This window comes from Brienomyrus brachyistius, chromosome 9, assembly GCF_023856365.1.
Source record: "Brienomyrus brachyistius isolate T26 chromosome 9, BBRACH_0.4, whole genome shotgun sequence".
Taxonomy (NCBI): domain Eukaryota; kingdom Metazoa; phylum Chordata; class Actinopteri; order Osteoglossiformes; family Mormyridae; genus Brienomyrus; species Brienomyrus brachyistius.
The window spans coordinates 27,133,412-27,159,871 of NC_064541.1; the positions used below are offsets into that span (position 1 = coordinate 27,133,412).

The 26,460-nt window shown below is 42.8% G+C and overlaps 1 protein-coding gene across 1 annotated transcript in view; it reads left to right on the plus strand.

Annotated features, from left to right (window-relative positions):
- Positions 1-850: 850 nt before the first annotated feature.
- LOC125748891 (collagen alpha-6(VI) chain-like) overlaps positions 851-26,460 on the plus strand; it is a 35,778-nt gene continuing 10,168 nt past the window's right edge. Inside the window, exons 1-20 of the mRNA XM_049025562.1 lie at positions 851-940; positions 8,650-8,744; positions 8,818-9,426; positions 9,813-10,400; positions 10,870-11,433; positions 11,520-12,137; positions 13,689-14,249; positions 14,398-14,946; positions 15,162-15,734; positions 16,052-16,633; positions 17,247-17,596; positions 18,161-18,248; positions 19,963-20,105; positions 21,462-21,554; positions 21,886-21,939; positions 22,758-22,829; positions 23,017-23,043; positions 24,285-24,329; positions 25,201-25,254; positions 25,883-25,945. Coding sequence (XP_048881519.1) covers positions 924-940; positions 8,650-8,744; positions 8,818-9,426; positions 9,813-10,400; positions 10,870-11,433; positions 11,520-12,137; positions 13,689-14,249; positions 14,398-14,946; positions 15,162-15,734; positions 16,052-16,633; positions 17,247-17,596; positions 18,161-18,248; positions 19,963-20,105; positions 21,462-21,554; positions 21,886-21,939; positions 22,758-22,829; positions 23,017-23,043; positions 24,285-24,329; positions 25,201-25,254; positions 25,883-25,945 — 5,745 coding nt within the window. The 5' untranslated portion in view covers positions 851-923. The remainder of the gene's footprint in view (positions 941-8,649; positions 8,745-8,817; positions 9,427-9,812; positions 10,401-10,869; positions 11,434-11,519; positions 12,138-13,688; positions 14,250-14,397; positions 14,947-15,161; positions 15,735-16,051; positions 16,634-17,246; positions 17,597-18,160; positions 18,249-19,962; positions 20,106-21,461; positions 21,555-21,885; positions 21,940-22,757; positions 22,830-23,016; positions 23,044-24,284; positions 24,330-25,200; positions 25,255-25,882; positions 25,946-26,460) is intronic.

Consider the following 26,460-nt stretch of genomic DNA (forward strand, 5'->3'; position numbering starts at 1 on the left):
AGTGTGATGTATTAGAGTGTGATGTGATGTATTAGAGTGCGGTGTGTGATGTATTAGAGTGTGGTGTGTGATGTATTGCAGTGTGATGTGTGATGTATTAGAGTGCGGTGTGTGATGTATTAGAGTGTGGTGTGTGATGTATTACATTGCGATGTGTGATGTATGATGTACAGTGTGATGTGTGATGTAGTTAACTGAAAACATTTATTCAGCTTCAGACCATTTTTCCCTTTGTGGTAAAATAAAGTTGCTGTAAGCAGTGGTGAATGGATTGATCATTCCTGTTTACATTTTTATGGGATACATACTGATGCATCACTGATAAAATGACTTTTTAGATTTTAACAACCAAATAAATGAATGAGAACATGCACCCCAGTGATTACGTACGAATGTAAACATTACTATAAAGCCTTTGCAAATCTCCGCCAATGTCAAGAAAATGAGTACGGAATGAGCCTTAGTTAAAGGCTCATTTACGGCGTTGCATCGGCCAAGCTCAATAACACTTGCTGTTTTTAATCTGCCTCCACATTTGCGTGCAAAGTAACCGTTTACGCCGTAGGATTTAGGAACCAGACCATTTCTGTCCCGCTTATCGTCTGTGAAGAGGAACAGATGCGCTCAATGAATCAAAAAACAATGGATATGCATGAAAAGAACATGTCAATTTAACCACCAAGATTCGTTTTTCAACTTTTGTATAAATAGGAATAGCTTTACACCGGTTAAATGTGTAATTCACAGCGTTTCTCGGAATTACAGTTAGGCATTTTTGCGGAAAGCGGGTAATCGATCCAGCGGTACCCCCAGAGTAAACCCTGTGCAGTTTGGGGCGGGGGATGAGGAGTGGCCGGTTACATTTACAGAACAAAATTACTTCCAAACTCCATACAAGGGAATGGGAACCCAGAGTCAGCCGAATGTATGTCCATGGCATGTAAGTACTGCCACTTTGGAAACATTTTGTAGTTTAATTCTCTGCTGCAAAAATATAAAAAATAATTATGCCAATATACTTTTACAGATATAAATGGAACGTAAATGAAATTATTCGCATAGGTTAATCGTCCTGGAAATATAATTTTCTTGCGCTTGACCGATGCATGGGAAAGTGACAAAATTTATTCCTCATGCGAACAAATCTTTAACTGTAAGCTAAAGAATATTTTCATGTCCTGTTATACCAATATGAAAAAATAACACAAAGCGCTAATGTGAAATGGTAAAGGGCTGAATCTCTTAACTTTTTTGTCAGATTCAACATCAATGGCAATGCCGGATATATATAAAATAAAAGGAATGTATAAATGATTTTCATATTATGTGTTACACAAATTATGTAGTACCACTGATTAACCTCCAGTCATACTCGATTCATATTACTATTATTAATGTTATTGTTGTTGTTAATATTATTGTTGGTGTTATCACAATAATCATAATAATCATTCAATTAAAAAAATCTTTATTTTCACAATTTACTCATTTTATCATGTTACTCATTTTTGTCCCTCATCTATAAAGCCCAATGAATGTAATTCCAAAACACATTGTAACGCCGGTGGGATATGAATGTAACAGGATGCTGCCGAACGCTTATAAATAGCCCCTATGTGTACTCGTTGTTTTTAGTGTAAATATGTGTTGTGCGTTGTCCGTTTCTGATCCTCACGTGTCTGTAATTGTGTAATTATCCTAATGTTTGTGAGTTTGTTCAACCTCCCCGCGTTTGGCGGTTTTGGTAGTTTGTTATTGAAGGTTCTAGTGGGAAGCTGGTAAGAACTACATTAAAGGACGATTTCTGTCGCCTCTTCGCCGCCGCTGCAATTCCTTGGTCTGCCGGGCACTGGAATATGTTAATCTGGCTCTGTCATACTGTACGCTACATTTGAATAATGTGTTATGCAAATTCGGTCAAATTAAATAATTTGGGATCAATTATGGTGATTATATAATATCCATTCATCTACCAACCAATGCATCTAGGAGAACACGGAGCCTATTCTGACAGCACAGGCAAGAGAACAATGGATGGGATGCCAGTCACATCACATAATATACAATTTTAAAGTCTGAATGGTTTTACAACCAGTTGTTTTATAATTCATATTATGAACAGGTTACTGTATTATTTTTTTCAGGTTTTCCACACAAGCTTGAAATAGTATTTTTTTAAGCTCTTCGCTGGCAAAGTGAGTGTTTACTTTATCATTTTGCATGCGGCTGTCCTATCACAAGTCATCTCACCCAACAAGAGCTTCTAATTGGATAAACTTTACATGGCGATAGCTAAACCAGCCAACATGATTATCTGTCTTGAGCATAGAGGGCATGAATTTGCCAAGATGGGAGACTAGGATGTTGTTACAACAGCAAACCACAACAGTAAACTAATCAGCATTTGGATTTGCGTTTTTAGAAACTGTTGGGGAAAATGTTTTAGCACACCAAAGTCACTCATTTTACCTTCCTAGCCAGACAGGACTTCAGTGCACTGTTGGTGCTGATGTCATAATTGAAAAAATATTTCCTACTCAGTCTGTTCCCCGATGATTACAAGGGTGTCATGGAAGCAATTAAGGAAGAAACCGTGAGCCTTCATCTTGTATCATGTGAGCTTAGATTTCACCAGCTTAGAATTCATTCTTAACATGCTGTTTTATGTTTTTCGCAGTAAGCAAAAAGCAAGCAAGTTGTGTCCAAGTATTTCCGAAAGAGCATTTCTAGGTAAGCAGTCCTGTGAATAGACCCCAGAAAGACTAAACTGTAAACTCAGAGGCTGTGATTAGTTGCAATATTACAGACCAAAGGGTGTCAGAGGGACATCGATACCCTGGCAGACTGCCGATAAATCCTTGTTGGGGGGGCTCCCCACATAGAGAAATCTAATTTGGGGTAACCCCTTCCCCCCATTTAGTAAAAATTTACTTGGGGGGAACCCACTCAGCAAAATCTACCCAGCCCAAGTTCTATCTACCGTGGGACCCTAATTTCTTCAGATGGAAAATGTCAACCCAAGAGGGGGTCCAAGGTGACATTTCATTGGGGGGGCAGAATTTCTAGAATTTCTTATGCGGCCTACTCCTGCCTCTCCTGCTGTGCAGAAGGAGATGATGAATTAACCCCGTCCTGCTAAGTGACCATTTAAGGTTTATTAGTACAGTGTGCAAGAAAGAGAAAATCTTTCCAAATGACCTTGTCCCTCAGCCTGGCTGCTTAGCTCAGAGCCTGCAAAGCCATCTCCTGAGTAATTACTTTCCCGTTTGCTTTAAATAACAGATATTTTTTGCATGTTCAGAAAATATAAAATGTAAAGGCCTGGGCCTTTCTATAGCTGGCAGTGTATGATTTTTGACAGTTTAAATCTTTAAGCTGCTTCTGAGCACAAAAAGGGATTCCGAAATAAGCCCTTAATGTAATACTACTACTACCACTATTGCTACTACCACTATTACTATTACTACTACTAGTAATTATTATTATTACTATAATCTCAGGGTGCTGGCATGCTGACCACATTTTTAGTCTTCTTTGCAGTCCAAATGTTATTTCTGAAGTTCACTAGAGAATATCATGAAATTGGACCACATGTGTGCACAATGCTGTGTTAAACATCTCGTGATTTGCCTGCCAGGCCTCGCAGATAAGGCTGGAGGGAGTTTGCTCTCTGAGTTCTGTATTTGCGGGGGAGTTATAGTACAATGTGTGAACCAGTGGGCTGGGCTGATTTTAACAGCTTTGGTAGAGAAACATGACATTTACAAAGAAGTGCTATTTTTTTGCGTTAATTAATCAGTTTATTTATTTCATCGTGCTAGAAGTCAGTACAGTAGAAGTTCATCAAAGAGGACTCTCATCCCATCCAGGTCGTACCCCAGTTGTGTGTCTTGACCAGGATAAGGGATTAGAAGCAGGGATCGATGGAGGTTCTTCAAAGAAATTTGTGAACCAGGTGCAGAGAAATAGTTTCAATTTATAGGTTTTTGTTATGAATTAAAAACAAGTAGCGGGGGTGGCATGGTGGTGCAGTGGTTAGCACTGTTGCCTCACACCTCTGGGACCCGGGTTCGAATCTCCACCTGGGTCACATGTGTGTGGAGTTTGCATGTTCTCCCCATGTCGTCGTAGGTGTGTGAGTGTGCCCTGCGATGGACTGGCCCCCCATCCTGGGTTGTTCCCAGCCTCGTGCCCATTGCTTCCGGGATAGGCTCCGGTCCCGCCGCGACCCAGTAGGATAAGCGGTTTGGAAAATGGATGGATGGGAAAACAAGTAGAATATGGTTTGCTATTGGTCAAGTCTCTCCTAAAGGCAAGATGCCTTTAACATCAAGCCTCAATTCCCAGAAGAAATTCTGCTGTAGGAATAGCAAGGGTGAGATCTCAGACTGCGGGTTCAGGTACGCTATTCTGCTTCCTGTGTCTTTTTAGTGCCTGGTCGTGGTCTTGCCTACCCAGGATTCTAATCTATGGTTCTGTATCACACAGCGAGATTTGCTGGTCATCTAGATAACTGCACAGATTCAAGGTAGCCCGGTTTAAATGGACTTTATCTTTGTTCGCTTACATTTTGCACAGACTACCTTAAATCCAACAAGTCAATACAGGCAACAGGTTTAGTTAACCTGAGTCAAGATGCCAGTTTTCTGGAGTCCCTTGTTCAGCTCTGGCCACGTTTGTCCTTATTTTCCTAGTTCCTGTGTCCCGTTTTCTCCAGTCCTCTTCACCCTTTTTGTTTCAATGGACACTTCATCCTGCACTCACTTCATCGCCCCTTCACTCAGCAGGTCCAGAGCACTAGGGATTGTTGGCCGGAAGACCTGGGGTTGTGGGAGGAACAGTTTAGTTCAGGATGTTTTTTTGCTGGTACCCTGAAACTTCCATCCATCCATTTTCTATACCCACTCATCCTATTCAGGGTCTTGGACCTGGAGGCACCAACCCATCACAGGGCACACTCGCACACTCACACACTCGCACACTCACACACTCACACACTCGCACACTCACACACTCGCACACTCGCACACTCACACACTCGCACACTCACACACTCGCACACTCACACACCTATGTGCAATTTGGTAACTCCAATTAACCTCAGCATGTTCGCAGACCGTAAATATTATGATAATACAAAAAATGCCAATGAAGACCTCAACCATTAGATCCAAATGATTAAATAAATCGTGATCAGGTCACTTAAACTTTATAATTACAAGCAATTTTCGAAATAGTTATGTTCGGTTCAGGGCTGTTCAAATCACAGTCCTCAGGCCAAGCTCTGCTGATTTTTCCAACCTTCCTTTAAATGTGATCCGGGTGTGAAGCCTCTGGCCCGTCGGACTCAGTAATTATGACAGTGACAAGCTGGTAGAACTAAAACCAAGGCCTAGATTTGGAATCGGGGGCCAGGTTTCAGGCTGAGTATGTTTTATTGTAATACTGGTGAGGTCAGTGTTATTACTGTATCCTCCTTAGCCAGGTGATTTAATGCATGTGATTGTGGCTTTAAGGGTTTTGCTGAAACGGTACATTGTACAGCTGCCTTGGATTCCTTGTCCTATTATTATTCATCAGCAGTCTTCCTATTATTATTATTAGTATTTATTTAATTATTATGATTATTATTATGATTATTAGTATGATTATTATTGTGATCATTATTATGGTTGTTATTATGATTATTATGATTATGATTATTATTATTAGTAGTAGTAGTTTTTGTGTCTGTTTGCAATTTGATAGCTTAAGTCTTGAGTTAAATATCTCAAAATGTGTGACTGAAATAAATATGTTTTAATCAGAACCAGACAACTAGTTTAGGATCAGGAGAATTTCGAGAGAGGTTATTCCACCAATGAGGGACCATGCTTGAATGGAGACTTATTTCACATCTTTGATTTTTTAGTTAGTCAACACCAAGATGAGCTTGATAGTTTGCTGATGGCCTGTAGGGGAGGGGGCTGTGATTCAGGCTGCCGAGAACGCTGATATACCAGGGAGTCCCTGTTGGTAGCCAGTGATGGGACCGTAAGACAGTGAGACATGGGAATGTTGGTACATGTGGAAACATGTTGCATAGCTGGATTCTGGATGTATCTGGATCTCTCAGACTGGATACCCAGCTTTAAGAAGACTGACAATAAGAGGTTTTTATATGCTTGATCAGGATCTATGCAGATAGTATTGAGGTTTAGGGAGAGACCATCTAGGGTGTGGTTACAGATGTGATAATCAGGGGTGGGTGTTGTGGAATTTGTTAGTGCCAAGTTGTATACAGACTGTGTAATTATACAAGAAAACAAGCACATGAATTATTCTCCCTCTGCCAATTATATTTCTGACTGATTTTCTCTTGGAAAATGTGGAAATGTTTAACCCGTACCTTGAGTTTGACTCTTTGGGTAGGCCAGTGAATTCGCAACTGTAAAGACTAAGCTTGAATGATCTGATCGGAATGCAGATGTAGTGTGGTGTAAGAGATTTATGAGCTACAGACTGGATTGTATGAATTTGCCATTTTTTTCCAGCCAAAATAAACAACATTTTTCCGCAAATTTTGAATGCGTGCATGTTGGCTTTGCCTAGAATCTTGAAGACTCTGGGTACTGCAAGACTCTGTACATTTCTTATTCTCCTTTCAGAACAATACAATGGTGTAAAAGAGAGTTCGATATCGGAGGAACACAGTAATTTAAATGTACAGTTCTGTTTTTTGGATGGAAGAATGAAGCTAAATTAAATATTGATGTCAGTGCATAACTTCTGAGAAGGTACATAGGGTGATGCTCACTTCAAAGTGTGAGGAGACCTAGAAGCCGCCCACATGCGAATATGCTCATGTTGATTTAACTTGCACAGATAAAAAAGGCTTCGGAGCATATGCAAAGCATAAGTCATATGTATATTGGGGTATGCAAAGGTCTGGATTTAATCAAATAAATTAACCCTACAGGTGATCAACTGTGTTTAACTTTGCTATCTTTGCTATCCTCCTGAGATCCAGTAATCCACCGTTTCTTTCATTTTTATTCAGTTATGTTTTTGCTAGGCCCCCCATCCTGGGTTGTTCCCTGCCTCGTGCCCGTTGCTTCCGAGATAGGCTCCGGACCCCCCGCGACCCAGTAGGATAAGCGGTTTGGAAAATGGATGGATGGATGTTTTTGCTAATCTCTCATAGTATACATGCTACTTTATTGTGTCCTACTCCTCCTTAAAGAGGACAGTTAGGGATTTAAGATGACATCACATGCCTGAGGGTGTGACCTTTCCAACTTCATTTTCTTGTTAAATCTACACTTTAATTAATATTCAGAAAAAAAAACAAGATCTCAAAAGGATTTGAATAAATCAGTCTTCGCTGGCTAGTGACTTTCCGTATTTAGTTCTTTATTATGTAAATTGGATCTAATTTTCCATATTAGGAAAAAAACTGCTTTCTTTTCACCCCCCCCCCCCCCTAGATCTTACTGCTCACAGCACATATTGCGGTGAATGATGTCTTATAGATATTAGCTACCTGGACTGTATGATGTGCTACAGGCATTTAGCTGCCATGATTGTATAGTTTCACAAAGTATAATCATGATGTTTAATATGCTGTCACTCTAAAAACTAGGATACGACATGTAAACAAGTAAAAATTTAGAAAACGTCATAAAAACATCCATAAAACGCCTTTAAACCACATGGAAAAGAATATGAGAAGTGGTGCTGGGGGCCCTTAGTGGACATGTGGTTTGGGTTTTAGTGTTTTTCTCCCCGCCGCAGCTAAAAGTCGCCTGTGTGGTTTTTAGGAGGGTCACTGTGAAGGGTTGGGGCTTTTGGCCCATCTGGAGAACAACGCTTGACTTTTGCATCCGCCTATACGGTGAGGCTGCCATTCTCCTGTCCTCTCAGACCTGTGGGTTTGTAGGGCTTGTGAGTCCCTATTTCCCTGCATAGTCCTTCCAGACACCGATCAATCAGTTGGTTTGAGAAGCGCTTGACTGGCTCCACAACTCCCCTCAAGTAAAAGTATACGAGGGCACGGAAGGGGAGCTTGAACATACATGCTCAGGTTTGGCGGCGTGTCTGTTTGAAAGCTGTGTTTCCTCTGAGATGTTGCCGAGTGCAAAGTGCTGAGAGTCTCGATGTTCTGTGATCTACTCAGCAGAAGCTCCTTTGGATGGCATAGAGCTGAAGGCCATTTATCCCCAATAAGACATCTGGCATTACTGTATACCTTATGCAGCAGTTTTATATACAAGATAAGCATTTAAGCAGAAGGGGGTGGGATATTGGTGCTTTGGTCAGCACTGTGACTCCACACTCCTGGGGACCAGGGTTTGATATTCCGCCCTGGCTCTGTGTGGTGGAGTTTGCAGGCTCTCCCTGTGTCAGTGAATGTGTGTGTAAGCGGTGTGTCTGCCCTGCGATGGGGTGGCACCCCATACTGGGTTATTCCCTGCCTTGCACCCTTAGCTCCCGGGACGGGCTCCGGACCCCCGCAACCCTGTGTAGAACAAGTGGGTGTGGAAAATGGACGGATGGCATTCTCAAAAAAATGCTGCTTATGACCTGGTGACTCCAAAATGATGAAGCTCTGTGGAAGGCAGGGTTTCTACTGAGATTTTACATCTGATGTGCGCCATGTTTGTACTTCAGGAAGAGTGACTCTGGCAGCATGGCAGCAATGCGGAGCGTCCTGTCTGTTGTGATCATCGCGTCCTGTCTGGTGTTCAGCAGTGCTCAACAAACAGGTAGGTGGCGCCCCACTTATGATAGTGACAGTGGAAGAAAGTGTCCTAACCTGTGGTGGGTGTCCCCTTGCAGTATGCACGCAGGAAGCGGTGGCTGATGTTGTGTTCCTGGTCGATGGGTCATCAAGTATTGGGCTGGGCAACTTCAAGAAGGTCCAGCAGTTTCTTCTCACTTTGGTGGGCAGCTTTGATGTGAGCTCAGCTCAAGTTCGGGTTGGGCTTGTCCAATACAGCACAAGCCCACACCTAGAATTCCTCCTTAATACCTACCAAGAAAAGGAGCAGGTTTTGAATCACATCAGAAGCATGCGTTACAGAGCAGGTGGCACGTTCACGAGGCTGGGCCTGGAGTTCATGCTGACCACACTCTTTACGGCGGAGGGCGGCAGTCGGGCTCACGTGGGGGTTCCCCAGTTTGCGATGGTCATTACTGATGGGAAGTCCCAGGATGACGTCAAGCAGGCAGCTGACATGGTCAAGAGAAGGGGCATCACAGTGTACGCTGTTGGGATTAAGGACGCCGAGCTAGAGGAGCTGCATGACATTGCCAGCATGCCCGTGAGCAAGCATGTCTACAATGTGTATGATTTCGCCGCGCTGCAGGGCGTCTCGCATGATATCGTCCGGGTGCTCTGCACCACCGTTGGGGAGGCCGCTCGCCATGTTGTCCAGGTGCCGCAAGGTAAAGGCCGCTGACTTGGGGGGCCGTCCATTGTCATCACGGCTGTAAATACTCGAGCCTATGATCATGTGTTTAGTCAGGTAACATCAGTCTAACTTTGATGTCTGGATCTTCTCATGGAAATCTGTGCGTATCACAAAATATACAATAACCCAGGAAATCGAAAGCGTTTTCTTTTCTACCATAGGAATCATAGCTCACTTATTTATGTGATTAAGGGTTTAACTAGAACAAAAAACATTAAGCTAGTTTTTTAGGATTAAGATATGCCAAATGCCCAGTTCCCAAGGTCACAATTCATCATGTATTAATAATGTTATTACTGTATTTGAAAAAAAAGAGCAATGAATTTGTTCTGAACCCCAAAAAAAACTTCTCTCTTGCAGAATGTGCAACAGCCAATGTGGCCGACATTATGTTCCTGGTGGGTACCTCACCAAACTCCAGTCCCAATGCTTTCCAGGAGATGAAGAACTTTCTTAGAGGCTTTGTGGAAAGCCTTGAAATCGGTCCAAACAGCGTGCAAGTGGGACTCGTGCAGATTGGTGATGACTCCCACCAGGAGTTCCTGCTGAAGGATAACAGAGATCAAACTACACTCTTAGAGAACCTTGACCGCCTTAGGCAAAGAGCAGGGAGTGCCAACATTGGGAAGGCACTGCAACTCATCAAAACTCGCTATATGGCTAAGGCAGGAGGAAACCGGAGCCCTATGGTGGTGCCACAGATAGTCATTGTCGTCACAGACAGGAGCTCTGAAGACGAGGCAGATGACATTGCTAGCGATCTCAGGGGGCAAGGAGCATTCATCTACGTCATGACTGTGGGCATGACAGACACCAAAAAGCTACAGAAAATCTCCAACAGCCCCCATGAACACTTCTTACTGACTGCCCAAAGCTACAGCAGCCTGACGACGATGAAAGACAAACTCCTGCAAGTGGTGTGCCGCTCCGTGGAGTACCTCATGGAAGGTGAACGGCTGTCATTTGCGGCTGCCATGCTTGTTATGCTAATAACGAGTTTACCTGCATTCTACTGAAGCAGTATTGCTAAGTGGAGCTTGTCCTCTGCTGGGTTTTTAGCGTAATACCAAGTGATGCTAAACCTCAAAACCAATTTCATCCACTAATATTTAGGGAAGCAAGCGCTCCATCACGATCTGTAAATAAGTACATGTTTTTGTTTAGTTCATGGACATTTATGTTAAATTAATAAAATGTCTGTTATCCAGAGGTGGATAATTCAGGTCCAAAAAGTAAAAATCCAGACCAAGATTTTGTTTCAACCAACCAGTTGAGTACTCTGTGACTGTGACTCTTTATATTCAACTGGTTGGTGGAAACAAAATCTTGGTCTGGATTTTTACTTTTTGGACCTGAACTATCCATCTCTGTTATCTATAATTAAATCCATTTTGTTCCCCTCTAAAATACTGAACAGCACTTACCCCAAGGAGTGCAGATATCGTCTTCCTGTTGGATGCCACGATATCACCCCAACAATATCAGCAAGTGCGAATGTTCCTATCCCGCCTGATGAACGCACTCACAGGCCGTGCGGACCACCGCTTTGCCTTGGTGCAGTTCAGTGACAAAGTGAGAACTGATTTCCAACTGAACACCTCCCAAGAATTCGTCAAGTTTTTCAAGAGCCAGCTGCGGCCACTACGTTCCACAACCAGCGACTTAAGCAATGCCCTGACGTATGTCGGTGATAATTTTTTCATGCCAGGGGTGGGCGGAGTGTTGAGAGAGAGGGGGGGGATGGTTCTCGTGGTCTTCAGCCCAGGGAAGTTCCAAGACAAATTTGATAGTGAAGTAAAAACTCTAAAGGATATGGGAGTGACTCTCATTTGTATTGGGTTTGACAATTCTAATGAGCAAACCCTGAAGGCCATTTCCACAGATTCTAATATGCATTTGGTGACGCGACCAAACCTATCATTGGATTTAAAGAAGACCATAGAGATCAAGGAGACGTTTGCGAAATTACAGACTGCCTCAGGTAAAATGATCGCTTCATTCTCATGCATAATTTGTGATTTCCAAATAATCTGAGTTAACTTTGTGTTGTGCTGTGTTTTTTAACAGAGTGCAGCTCTGCTAGGCTGGCGGATATTGTATTCATTGTGGAGTTTGGGAGGGACAAAAAGGAATTCAATGCCGTGCGTAGCTTCGTCCATCAGATAGTAGGTGGTCTTAACGTAAGCTCCAGCGGCGTAAGGGTGGGCATCCTTGGGTACGGCAACACTCCCAAGGATCTGGTCTCCCTGTCTGCCTTTAATGAGAAGGAGGACATCTTGCAGTACATTAAGGTCATGCCCTACCACAGCAGCACAGGTTCAAACATGGGGCGTGCTCTGGAATACGCTAAAAGCAACATGTTCGCCACAAAAGCCGGAAGCCGCAAGAAGGAGGGTGTGCAGCAGCTAGCCATCGTCGTTACGCGTGGAACGAGCCAGGATGACGTGAACATAGCAGCCTCTAACCTGCGACTCTCAGGAGTGACCGTATACGCTGTGGGCATGCAGGACACCAACACCACCCAACTGGAGCTTATCGCTTCCTCTCCTGCCAGCAAGTTTGTTTTTACAGTGGACAGCATAACGCAGCTCAACACGCTACAGAGTACCTTGAAGAAGTTCCTGTGTTACACCATCATTGACACACTTTATTCCTCCCCGAGACGAAGGTTTCAGCTTAAAAAAGGTAACTTCCGAGAAGCACAACCTGAAATGCTAAGCACCGCACTTTTTATGACTGTTAGCTCTTAAATGAAGATCAGATCTACTAAAACGCATTCTCTAATGATTATGCACAAGTCTTGATTTTACCATGCACATTGATGAGATGAGCCACATAATGGGAACTGTTCAGACGCAGTCACACTTAGCCAGATGCATTGGGCTGTGCCCAGGCACGATTCTACCCCCTCCCCACTCCCCCGCGCTCACATTGCGATTAACGTTCCTGGCTCAATAACGCTTTTTTCCCCCCTTATCACTGTGCGACTTTTTAGTGTTGAAGGAAATGAGGAAAAACCCAACTGCACAGCCCAATGGAGTTAATGATTAATGTCCTTATTTTGTGCCTGATTTGGAGACATTTTGGGTACGACGACATTCCGTTGTAGATTTATCCAGTTTAAATATAGGGTGTTTCTCAATACTAGCGTAACGCTGGCTTTTGGAACTTCAGCATTAGCTGTGTTTCAGGCCGTGGGTACAGAGGTGCCTGTAAATATCCTCTTATACTAGGAACGCAAAGATCTTACTTGTCGTCTTCTTGGCAAGGCCGGTCTTGCTAACTTGCCTCCTGAGATTGGGGCACGATGAGTCACGGGGTTGGTTTCCTTTGGCAAACAGTGCAACCAATCAATCATTGATATTTGTGGCAGGGCAAGAATGATATCCATGGATTTTTACCATTGTCTGTACTTCTGTACTTAGTATAGGAACGGGTCTTTGGCAATGGAAGATGATGTGAAACAGGTACACGAGAACACAAGTACAGTCAGGTACACATAGAGAAAAACTGTCATGGAAGCGGGCAGGTTTTAAGCGGGGACGAGGCATGGAACTGACCAGAAGCAGGGACTGAAATACTAAGGGGTAATGAGACTAACACTAGACAGATGAGGCTAATTAACGAAGACTGGAGAAACAGGGCACAGATGAAACTAATTAACTCAAAGTAAAACTAAAACAGGGAAACTAAAAACTAAGCAAGAAACAGGAAAACAGAATCTAAGATACAAAATCAACCTTTTCTTAAATCGTTCACTTGGGACATTAAGAAAAAATGGTTGGAGGTGGAGCTGCACTCCAAATAAGGGCCATATATGGATAAAGGCCCTGTCCGCATTCAGGGGCTACATCGGGCGAAGATCACGGTCTACGTAGCGTTTGTAGACTGTCCTTCGAAGGGCTGCACAATAAATCTTGGGATATGATGGGCTGCAAAAGATCCAACAGGTGGAATCCAACTCTTCAAAAGAAGGATGCATTCCTAGACTGCATTTGACGAAGTCTTCGAAATGGGCTGGCCTCGTCGCGCGCCTGGTCTTTGAACGCAGTCTCAGAATGACGTAGTCCTGACTTTTGCAATGAAATGTTGAAATTATATATATGGTGCAGCTGAGTATTATCTTCCCCCTAAGTAGTTTTTCGGTTTAATTTGTGAGCAGTGATTTCTGTCATATAATAATGCAACATAATGACTGTTTTTCTTTCTCTCCTTATTGGTACTTCAATTTGTCAGCATGTACTCAGACAGAGGAGGCTGATATTTACTTCCTCATCGACCAATCTGGGAGCATCACACCCCCTAACTTTAAGGAAATCAAAGACTTTGTCACGGAATTCATCAAGATGTTCAAGATCGGACCAGATCAGGTGAGGATAGGCCTGGTGAAGTATGCAGATGCTCCCACGACAGAGTTCGAGCTGACACGATACACCGACAAGCAGGAACTGCAGAAGGCAGTGCAGGAGGTGCATCAGGTTGGTGGGGGCACAGAGACAGGAAAAGCACTCTCCTCCATGCCAGATCTGTTCCAGAAGGCGGCTGAGTCTCGGGGAGAAAAAGTGCCTCAGATCCTGATCACTGTCACTGATGGAAAGTCATCGGATTCTGTCATTAATCCGGCCCGAACATTAAAAGCCTTGGGCATCACTGTTTACGCCATTGGTATCAAAGATGCTGATAAAAAAGAGTTGAATGAAATCGCCACCTCTAAAGACAAGATGTTCTTCATCGATAATTTCAGTGCTTTGAAACCCATCAAGGATAATGTGGTCCGAGATATCTGCTCCCAGGAAGGTATATAGTTTACATTTTTATTATAGAAAGTTCTGCAAAAAAGTAGAATGTTTTCTGAATATCAAGTATGTGAACGTGCACCATTGCTTAACACCGTTTCATTTCATGCTGATGATCAAACATGATTGTGTTTTTTTTTCCCTCATAGCATGCAAGGAAGTCGTTGCAGACATCACGTTCCTGGTAGACAGTTCTGGCAGCATTGACAGTGAGGACTATAATAAAATGAAGGCATTTATGGTCTCCATTGTGAACAAGACAGACATCGGTCAGGATAAAGTTAATTTAGGAGTTGTGCAGTACAGTGATCAATCAGAACTGATATTTGATCTGAATACATTCTATGACAAAGCAAGCATGAGGACGGCCATTAATCAAATGACGCAATTAGGCTATGGCACCCTGACTGGTGCGGCCCTCACTGACTTGTCTCAATACTACGAAAAATCCAGGAAAGGCGTTAAACAGATTTTGATCGTCATCACTGATGGCGAAGCCCAGGATGACGTGGAGATCCCTGCCGAGGCACTGAGAGATAAGGGGATTTATATATATTGCATTGGTGTGGCTGGGGCACACCTCGCCCAACTGATGGAAATTACCGATTCAAGGGACAGAGTCTTCTTTGAAAAGGACTTTGATGCCCTAAAGCTTTTAGAAAATAAAATCCTTGTTGGAATCTGTGAAAAGGAACCCGGTAAGCATTTTTATTATAAGAATAAGTGTACACAGTGCGTATATCTATGTCCTCTATAATAGATATATTATAGATATATCCTATATGCTAGATATATAACAGTTCTTAAAGCGATTACGATACATTACACTGGTGAATCTGTTAAAGCAATGTACCTAGTTATTACCAATACAGTGTCCTTAATCATTGTGTTTCACATGGTTCCTTTCAAACAGAGTGCAAAACAGAGGTGGCAGACATAATGTTCCTGATGGACGGCTCTGGCAGCATCAGCGTTGGCCAGTTCCAGAGCATGTTGACATTCATGGTGTCCTTAATTAACGACACCGACGTGGGACTGAATCGAGTGCGCATTGGGGCCATCATGTACGCCAACAATCCCCAGTTGCTCTTCACTCTGACGCAGCACACCAGCAAGACTGCGGTGAGAAGCGCCCTCGCTGCCCTGAGGCATCCTGGGGGCAGTACCTACACCTCCAAAGCCCTCCAGTTCTCCAAGATATATTTTGGTAAGGAGCATGGTGGCCGAAGAGATGATGGCGTCCCCCAGATCCTGATGGTGATAACAGATGGCCAGGCCACAGATGCTATTGCGCTGCCAAGGGTTTCCAAGGATGTGCTGGATGCTGGCATCAATGTCTATGCAATCGGCGTAGCAGGTGCTATCGCATCTGAACTGGAGACTATGACCGGCAATAAAAACAAGGTCTACTATGTAGATAACTATGACTCTCTACACGGAATTAAGAAGACTCTCTCCCAAGCTATCTGCAATGTATCCAAACCAGGTAGGCCTATTATTTTGTGTTAACCAGAGGCATTGGTTGTATTATACCGGTACACAGTTATGGTTGGCAAATGCTAAATGCTAAGCTCATGATGAACCCTTACAGAATTTACCATGATTGTGTTTATTGTTTAATACGGAGTCCAGACTCCAGTATTACAAATGAGAACTTTAGCAAATTTTCAAAAAGCATGTCTGTCTTACAGGCAAAGTACTCTTTTTTTAATTGCTCATTGCAATTGTTATTAAAAAGCAAAGACAAAAATGCTTGAACACATGTATAGCGTGTTTCTGAAACGTTTCTTGCTCGTCATTCAGAATGTGTACTGACTAAAGCGGACCTTGTCGTGCTGATCGATGGGTCGGAGAGCATTTCCCCCAAGAACTTCATGATCACCAAGAACTTCACGGCTAGACTTATGTCCCGGCTCGTTATTAGCCAGGATCGCTGGAGGGTGGGCCTGGCGCAGTTCAGTTCCACTGCTCGGGATGAGTTCTTCCTTAATAAACATTATACTGAGGATGCCGTCATAAATGCTATCAGAGCTGTGGAGCAGCTGAGGGAAGGCACAAAGCTTGGGAAAGCTCTGGAGTTCATGGCGAACTTCTTCACACCCAGTGCCGGCAGCAGGATTGGCCAGAGGGTGCCCCAAAACTTGTTGGTGATAACAGATGGGGATTCACATGACGAGTATCGGATTGCCGCAGAAAAACTGAAGGCAAAGGGAATCCAGATCATCGTGATTGCCATAGGAGAAGACACTGGGGAAGGCCGCATGAAGCTGTTGCAGATCTCTTCCAATAAAAGGATTTTCTTTGTCGATGATTTCTCGGTACTGCAAGATGTCAGCACGCAGGTATTTGATGATCTGTGTACGAAACCAGCAGAAACTCCTGCGAGTAAGTGTAGTAAATGTTTTTTTTTTAGGCATGGTCAACATCACAATACCACAGTTGTCACCATTACACCATTACTTTGTAGCCCTGTATTCAGTTGTAACAAACGTACCTCCAGACAGGTGCTTATTACCACCAAATACGTGTCCGTGCTGTGAAGTCATGCATGACACTATCCTACGATTACAACTCATGGTCTTGAAACTCATCAAGGTTTTGCAGGTTTTCCATAAATGTCCAGCACTATCAGTATTATGAATTTTTCTACATCTTATCAAAACCTAGGTGACTTATATGATCTTAAGTAACTTCCACTGGTAGATCTGCAATTCATTTAACCTGAAGGCAGTGCAGGGTTTCCTCAGTCTGCATTTATTAAGTCAAAGGTACAAGGTACAAGCAATTATACTATAGGTAAATACATGCGATGCTGCAGGTAAAATGTGTATGCATGAGAGAGAAATACACTGTGAGTTTGGGGGGCATCTTTCTATGAACTGACATTCCATCCCACTTTATATTCTATCGTTCTGAACAATAGCCTTTAGATCATTTTAAAACAAGAAGGACTATTTGAAAAAAAAAATAAAGCCTGATTCCTTTTTTCTCTCTTGAGGCTGCACGATGGACGTAGCCGTCGGATTTGATATCTCTACGAGATTCGCAGGGTCGGAGTTCTTCAGCGGGTTTGCGGGCATTCAGACCCACCTCGCCGATATCGTCAGAGCCATGACCAGCCCCCAGAGTCTCTGCTGCTTGACAGGAGATGACAAGCTCATGCCCAACGTCGGCTTCCGCCTGGTCGGCCGAGATGGAGGGATCGTTGTCGACTACAACTTTGAATCCTATAATGCGGAAGTGCTGCGGAAGCTGCTGGAGCTTCAGTACAGCGGCACCACATCCTTCAACAGGCAGATGCTCCAGTCACTCCAGCAGAAACTCAGCGGGTCGAAAGCCGGTGTGAAGGTGAGTGAGTGGCAGCAGGGAGGCTTATGGAACAGGTCAGAGGGTGAAGAGGCAAACACAAACATCGCACCAAAAGGGGATGCTTCTTGAATGAATCACTAAATTAATGAATGTTACATTTATATAGCGCTTTTCAACACAGCCAAAACACTTTATAGAACTAATGGGGAGCCACGTCAATCACTACCACTGTGTAGCACCACAAGGTGATGAAGGGGGAGGAGATAATTAACCAATTAGATATAGGGTTAGGGTTAGGAGGTCAGATCTGATAGGGCAACAGTGGCCAATGGGTTACCACCCTACTCCTTCGAAAGATGCCCAGGGATCAGCAAGTTTTTCATTAAGCCACGCCTACAATATCCATACTCAGGCCTATCAGTTTTATTTCATTCTCGATGACACACGGACTTGTTAGAAATGGGAAGGAGGCCAGGGGTTTAACTAAAGCGTAAGAGCAAAAATAAAGCGTCGAAGAGGAAAACTTAGCCATTCCCAGAAAATAATGGCGGCAATTGCCAGCATCTGAGGTCAGCTTGTGAGAGTGTCATCCTCTCTACTCAGGTCATGGTCATCTTCAGCGACGGCCTGGGCCCCACCGATGACACGCTTGAGGAACTTCTCAAGGAATCGGAGCACCTCAGAACGGAAGGTAATATATAAATAACAACAAAGTGACACTGAGTAAGGTCTCTAGGAACTTCACTACACAGAGGTGATGTTACGCTCGGCCGGAACCGCTGGGCAAGCAAGTGGTCGCTCGGGCAGGCAGACGGGCAGAAAGCAGGCAAGTAGGCGGGATTCAGGGCAAACGGGGGTTTAATGGGGAGACTCAGGACAGGAGACATCCAACGCCCACTGACAACAGCTAACATCAATGACAGCCCCCGAACTCTGGTAAGACATGGACTCAAATAGACAGGACTGGTTGAAAATAATCGGACACAGCTGGGTACGATCAGGGAAGCACACGTGGATAATCAGGGGGGCGTGGCACACATGAGGATCGTACGAGCCGGGAATGACAGGTGACAGCACTGTTTTAAATTTTCAAAAGTCGAATCAATTTTTGTTTGAAAATTTTTTTTGCCACTTTAAATATGTAACCGAATATTAAAATGTGATACTGCAGCTGGATGATTAAATGAGGGTGGTTGAACTGTGGGTAGTTCTGTCACCTTACACCTCCAGTTTTGTGGGTTCAAACCTTACCCCTGCTTTGCCTATCCTCCCGTGCTGAGCTGGTTTCCTTGTCTGTGTGACCAACACACATTTAGGCAAATTGGTGTGTTTGGACCTGTCAATGGAGTCACATCCTCTGCAGTTGTCTGCCCAGCCTGAGATAGGCTCCACCCCCTCACCTCCCACCCCCTTCCCAGCACCAGACAAGTGGTTGGAAAACTTTAAAAAAATTAATGTGAATGTGGAAATTAAAGCTTGCATATCCATAAGGAAAAGGAATTTGTTACATTCAGATCTGCCACATTTTAACGGCGCAATAAGATTAATGTGAAAACCATGTATTGTTTTGTGAAGGCATGCTTTCATGGCCATATTAAACAGGATCAAGGATCAGGGAATTTTATTCATCGTTATGCAAGTGGATTGCTTCAAGTACATTTAAATTTAGTAGCTGCCTCCATAATGACATAAATAGCCAATGTACATATACATACAAACATACGTATTTGAACGATCAACCTTGTATTAAAAAAAATGCTACACATACAGTACAGGACAATGGATCAATGGGAATTTCACTGAGAAATGTTTTCAATACACGACCTGTCAAATGTTTTTGTACACAATGAGATATTCTGCATTTGCATGTTACTCACCTAACATTTACAGAAAAATACAGTCAGTATTTTTAGCTAACAAATAGATATGCAGCATGATCATTATTTCAGGACCTTTATTGGCAAAAAAAGCCATATATTTGATTCATCAAGGTAACCTCCTCTAGCAGTTATAACATATTCAAGGCATTCTTTTCTATAAGGGGTGTTACGTACCGCTCTCTTCCATGGGATGAAACAATTAACTAGTGCGTTTAAAGTTAAAGGACAGCCTAGAATTTCCATATGCCATCACCACACCACCAGTAAACAGGATGTCAGACTTGTTACATACTCTTTCTATGTTATAAAGGAAACTTGATTTATTTCACTTATATTTTCATTTCCAGTTGCGTACTCGACATTCCAGTGCTTAACAAGAATAACAAATCTGCAGTTTATGAAATAGAATAGTGGTAAAAACCTGCGCTGTGCGCAAACCTTTGACTGGTACTGTATGGTTTTGCACTGTAGTTTTTATAAACACAAGGTGCTGTAACAGTGGTGCAAAAAAAACTTTCTGAACAGGGATCCATGGGCTGCTGGTGGTGGCATTAGGAAATGTTCAGGACTCACGACTGCAGCAGCTGGAGTTTGGCCGGGGCTTTGAGTACCGGTTGCAGCTGAGCATCAACATGCAGAGCGTGGCTAGCACCATGCGGGAGCAGGTGGTGAGTTGCGATGCTCAGATTGGGCCATTTTGTCTCCCTCGTGCGCATTGCGAACATAAGAACACAAGAAGTTTACAAACGGGAGGAGGCCATTCGGCCCATCAAGCTCGTTTGGGGAGAACTTAAGTAATAGCTCAGAGTTGTTAACATCTTATCTAGCTCTGATTTAAAGGAGTCCATGGTTTTAGCTTGTGCTACACTAGCAGGAAGACTATTCCATACTCTACACGCTGTGTAAAGAAGCGTTTTATAAAATTCACTTTAAAATGTTCTCCCGCTAATTTCCACCTATGGCCATGAGTTCTAGTATTTAAACTATTATTAAAATAGTAATTTGGCTGAACAGCATCCAGACCTGTTAGAATCTTATATACCTGGATCATGTCCCCCCTTAGTCTCCTTTGCTCGAGGCTGAACAGATTCAGCTCAGCTAACCTGTCATAAGACATTCCTCTAAGACCAGGAATCATTCTCGTAGCCCTACGTTGTACCCTTTCCAAGGCAGCAATGTCCTTCTTAAGGTATGGTGACCAAACCTGCACACAATATTCTAGGTGGGGTCTTACCAAGGAAGTATATCATCGTAGCATCACCTCCTTTGTCTTAAACTCCACACACCTGGAGATGTAACCCAACATCCTATTGGCCTTTTTAATTGCTTCCCCACACTGGCGAGAGTGGGACATGGAAGCATCAACATACACACTGAGGTCTTTCTCGTAACCAGCTACCTTTATTTCAGTCGAACCCATAAAATATCTGTACTTTATATTTCTGCTCCCTGCATGGATTACCTTACATTTATCTACGTTAAATTTCGTCTGCCAGGTATCAGCCCAGTCGCTAATTAAATCAAGATCCCGTTGGAGCCCCTGTGTTGCTAGTTCAGTACCTGCTACATCACCCACCTTGGTGTCGTCTGCAAACGTAGCCAGTTTACTGTGTATATTGGTGCAATATTGTTAATGTAAATTAGGAACAATAATGTGCCTCTAATAACTACCCGCTGCTTCTTGTCAGTTAACCATTTTTTGATCCAAACTGCTACAGTTTCTCAAATCCCTGCAGCTTTGAGCTTAAGCAAGAGCCGTTTGTGGGGGACAACATCTAAGTAGATCACGTCGTAGGCTTTTTTGTGATCAATTTCTCTTGTAGCTTCTTCAAAGAACTGAAGTAGATTAGGTAAACAGGACCTACCTCTCCTAAATCCATGTTGGCTATCCCTCAGAATGTTATTTGAATCCAGGTAACTGTGCGTGCCTAATATTGAATTTTATCTTAATGCATTGCACTTGTTAGTGGTCACCTTAACCTCTGTGCTCTCTGCCGTAATACGCAACCCCACCGCACCCAAAGGTCACGGTCGCAGCTCGGCAATGCTGTTCAGTCATGTGCCAGTGTGGGGGCCTGGAGGGAGCTCGTGGCCATGCGGGTCCACCCGGGACGCAGGTGAGACATCGGCCAATCGCCTGGCCTCACTGGGTCACTGATGAACCGGCTGACATTTGTAAAGCGAAGGGTCACTCTGGTCACCCCAAAAAGGGCATTGACTCAGATTTATGTTGTTCTTCTGGATTTAAAGATGGAACTAATTAATGTTCTGTGAGAATTGATAAAATGTATGGAAGGCTATGGGGATTCATAAAATGATGGGCTAATGCTTAAATAATTACATCTGGGTAATTAAGTAATCAATTAACTGGTTTCAGGTTATATTTCCAACTAAGAGCGGCATGCTTTTTTATAATATTCTCTGATATTTCTGTTTTTCCTCACTCAGGGCTCGCTGGGACTGAAAGGATACGCAGGATACCCAGGAGATGAAGGACCAATGGTACGTCAGCGGAAGCAAGCGGAAACTCATATCTGACTGTTCGCATTTCCAGGATCTCACTCAGCTGGACTCTGTTTTCCATTGAACTAAAGCCTGGTATCTGTGGCGCATCGGGGGTTAAAATCGTAAACCTCGCCATGATACAATTCAATTTTGATACGCAAAACGATACAATTAGATTCAGTAATACATGATCAATATTCTCAATACAGTGAAACATAAGCTGATATTAGATGAATCTATCTGAATTCAAAAAGACTTAATACGTTTCATTCTTCATTTTAACAACAGTATTTGTTGAAGAAAAACATCAATGTGTTTTAAAAATGTCTCAAAAATTGAAACGTGTCTGCAGAAGAAACATTCGGTCATGTACTTATACTTTAACAACAAAAAAAAAAACAATTTCTGTAAGTAGCTTACTCTCTGAAAACATAGGAACTCAGGTGTACTAAAGTACATAAAATATACTGTAATATATCGGTCTCTACTCTCCACTAAGTCGAGTCTCTAGATTGGTTTGTGTAAGACAGTGTTTTTTGGCACCGTTTTGGCATATCGTCATAGTTCAATGATTTTAATCGATATTTATTAATTGAGTCAATTAAATCGTAACGTTAGCCATAAAAATCAATACATCATTTAGAATCAATGAAATGTTCCATGGACTGTTTTAGGCAATATTGATGGTGTGTAATGAGATTCAGTTTTCAGGCGAAATGCCAAGACAGATTTATTTAACAGTGTCCGTGGTTGTGGTGTGAAATCTGGGGTCAGAAAGTGATGCGCACTCCATCTGCTCTATGGATCCTGCACAGGGAGACAGGGGTGGCCCAGGTGTGATTGGAACTCGTGGATTACAGGGCTGCCAAGGGAAATCGGGCGCCAAGGTAAGAACATCCCATCAGTGGGCTGTACACACCCAGCTCCTCACACCTCACAGAAAACATGGTTATTCTAAGGTCTAAGAGGGGTATTATTTCACCAGAACAGAAAGCACCGAAAATGATAAGATATACAGATAATATACCTAGTGTCATAGGGGCATGAGTGTAATTATGGTCCTTTTTTTCACAGGGGAGGACTGGCTTCAGGGGTGAACGGGTAAGTGGTGAAAACTTAGGATGGGAATCATATTAGAATATGGTACTGGAGCTAGGCACACTGACTGTTACAGTATAAGGTTACTAAGTATCATATAGGCACACTGACTGTTACAGTATAAGGTTACTAAGTATCATATAGGCACACTGACTGTTACAGTATAAGGTTACTAAGTATCATATAGGCACACTGACTGTTACAGAATAAGGTTACTAAGTATCATATAGGCACACTGACTGTTACAGTATAAGGTTACTAAGTATCATCTAGGCACACTGACTGTTACAGTATAAGGTTACTAAGTATCATCTAGGCACACTGACTGTTACAGTATAAGGTTACTAAGTATCATCTAGGCACACTGACTGTTACAGTATAAGATTACTAAGTATCATCTAGGCATACTAACTATTACAGTACAGACTTCCTAAGTATTATCTAGACACACTGACTGTTACAGTATAAGGTTACTAAGTATCATCTAGGCATACTGACTATTACAGTACAGACTTCCTAAGTATCATCTAGGCACACTGACTGTTACAGAATAGGCTTCCTAAGTATTATCTAGGCACACTGACTGTTACAGTATAAGGTTACTAAGTATCATCTAGGCATACTAACTATTACAGTACAGACTTCCTAAGTATTATCTAGACACACTGACTGTTACAGTATAAGGTTACTAAGTATCATATAGGCACATTGACTGTTACAGTATAAGGTTACTAAATATAATCTAGGCACGCTGACTGTTACAGTACAGACTTCCTAAGTATCATTTAGGCACAATGACTGTTACAGTTTAACGTTACTAAGTATCATCTAGGCACACTGACTACCAATATCTAATTCTGTACATAAAAAACTTAACATCACCTTTGTTTTATTACAGAAATACATTGTAAACAATAGTAATCTTTCTGATGTGTTTATGTGCTTGATTTTTCTTTACATTTTGGCTAGTGCTTCCCAAAATATTTTTTCCACTCACAGAAAACAATGCACAGATGACTGTGTTATACCTTAGGCAATGTGTTCTCTACTGTAACGTATCTAAAATTACAGAGAAATATATTATTTAGGAGAGAAATGCTGAACGGATTTTAATTGTGAATTTGTGAACATTTTCAGCACTCTTTTAAAGTGATTAAATACATTTTTAAAGACAGCCTAGCAAAGATAGTCACATGGATTGTGTCTGAGCAGCTCTGGCGCTCATAGGGCATTCTGTCTGACAGGGTATTACTGGGGAGAACGGTCTGGACGGCATTCTGGGTGAACAGGTAAGACACTGAGCTGTATTCATCAACAGGTGACCAGAGCTACATTGGCTCACAGACCAGCAGGTAACATAAGGGTAGGTCTCTGCTGCCCCACAAAGGCAAAAACCAGTAACTACAAATTATATGAGAACCGAGTTACGTCGGTTTGTGCTGGAAATAAACAACTCTGCAGACTTCAGTTCCATAGTGATTAATTTTAATGTATAGTAGATAAAAGAAGAGAAATTAAAAGATGAGCATTAGTGGATCTGTGAAAAGTGTATAGGCTCGTTTCAGTGTCTTAATTGGTCCAGGGCCCATCACAGAGATAAGGTACCCTTAGCGTCTATAGCGTTTTTCCAGAAAACTGTCTTTGCTTAGACCTAACAAACCTGATAATCCCTTATGAAAAACAATGTGTCAGTCCCTGTCAAAGGTAGAAAAATGTGGAGAGCACCAGACGCAAGTAATGGAAAAAACGCAAGGTGCAAAACGTGAACATTTGAATAACAACATATTGGTAATAACATATGAGGGAAAAATGCCTGATTTCCCATAGTTCGCTTAGGCTGTGTTTTACCTATATACCATGTTTTGAAAAAAACTCTATAAATTACCTACCTACTATACCTATACCTACGGCTGGACAGTCAAAGGACTTTGAAATGCTTTTTTCACTGCCAACGCAGTTGCTGTGTTTTGCCTTTGTGGGGCAGCATCGATAGTGGCCTCAGTTGGTACAATAGCATTGCCCCTGCAGACTTGCGTACATTTAATTACAATACATATGGACTGAATGGCGGAATCATGCATGAATACACCGTATGTGTTACAAAGGTGTTTCAGTTGGCTGATATCATAACAGTGACTTTTCCTGTGCTATCCTGAACAGGGCACCACAGGTTCTGCTGGGGAGAAAGGAGAGAGAGGAGATCCAGGCAGCCCAGTTAAGGACGTCATCTTCATCCTAGTGGCCATGTGTTCCTCTTTCACTGTGTGCCTGCCTCCCAGCTTACTCTGCTCTGTTACTGAACCCCCGCATGCATCTCATATGTGTGTGGACTTTGCATGTTCTCCTCTGGATCCTCTGGTTTCCTCCTGTGGTCCAAAGACATGTGGTTCGGCTAGTTAAGCTAAACGGCGTTTCTAAACTTCCAAGAGTGAATTGACTGTGTATGTTTCCTGTGATGCACTAACCCCATCAGGGTGAACCTCTGCACTCTGCTACATGGCCCAGGCTCTGGGGTCTCCTCCTGACCATCCCCAGGATAATTGGTGGGGAGATGGATGGAAAATTCATATTCTTAAATAATTATAAGGGCCAAAACCAATAGTATTTCAGGTTAAAATGCAAGCGATTGAATAAATTGGTCAAAAATTATTTTCTAAAAGGTCAGTTGTTGAGAAGTAATAGGCAACGCTATGACGACCAATTTCTGGAAGCCTCGCGCCTACAGAGGCCACTCCTGATGTGCATCAGTCTCCATGATGATATTAAAGGTCGGGCTGCTTAAGGACATGCTGGGTCCATGGAGCTCACTAACCCCCTCCACTTTCCTGGGTGTCCATTGCAGGGTTACCAGGGCACTCCAGGAGAACCTGGCGTGAAAGGTCGGCCCGGTTTGAGAGGCGACCCGGTAAGTCTCGATGTGTCACACTTCATGCCCATCAGCCACCTAGGTATCACAGATCACCCAGACGTCTTACCAAGAAAACCCACCTTATCCAGTACACCAACAAATTCCCATTTTATTAAGAATGTAAACACAGTGTGTTTACAAATTCATAAGGGATGTGTGTAATTACATTATAATGAACCCCATACCAGAGGGAGAGACTTGTATCTGTACTTGCATTTGCCGGGATGGTCCTCCATCATATGGTTGTGCGTAGAATCAGTACCATCGGTACTCAATTGCTGCGTAGCCTGTACTATAGACTGATGTGCACATCCCCAAAAATGTAACCATACATCTATAACAACTATAGATGCTCATAATGGCATAGCCCACTTGCATAGCCCGCAGTGTAAGATCTGCATAGAACCTACAAACAACCATAAATCAGGCTAAATATGCCCCACTGGTGGCACGACAGGGATACAGGAACGGGGAACTGGTGACAATTTACGAAAAAGATCAACGTCGCTTCA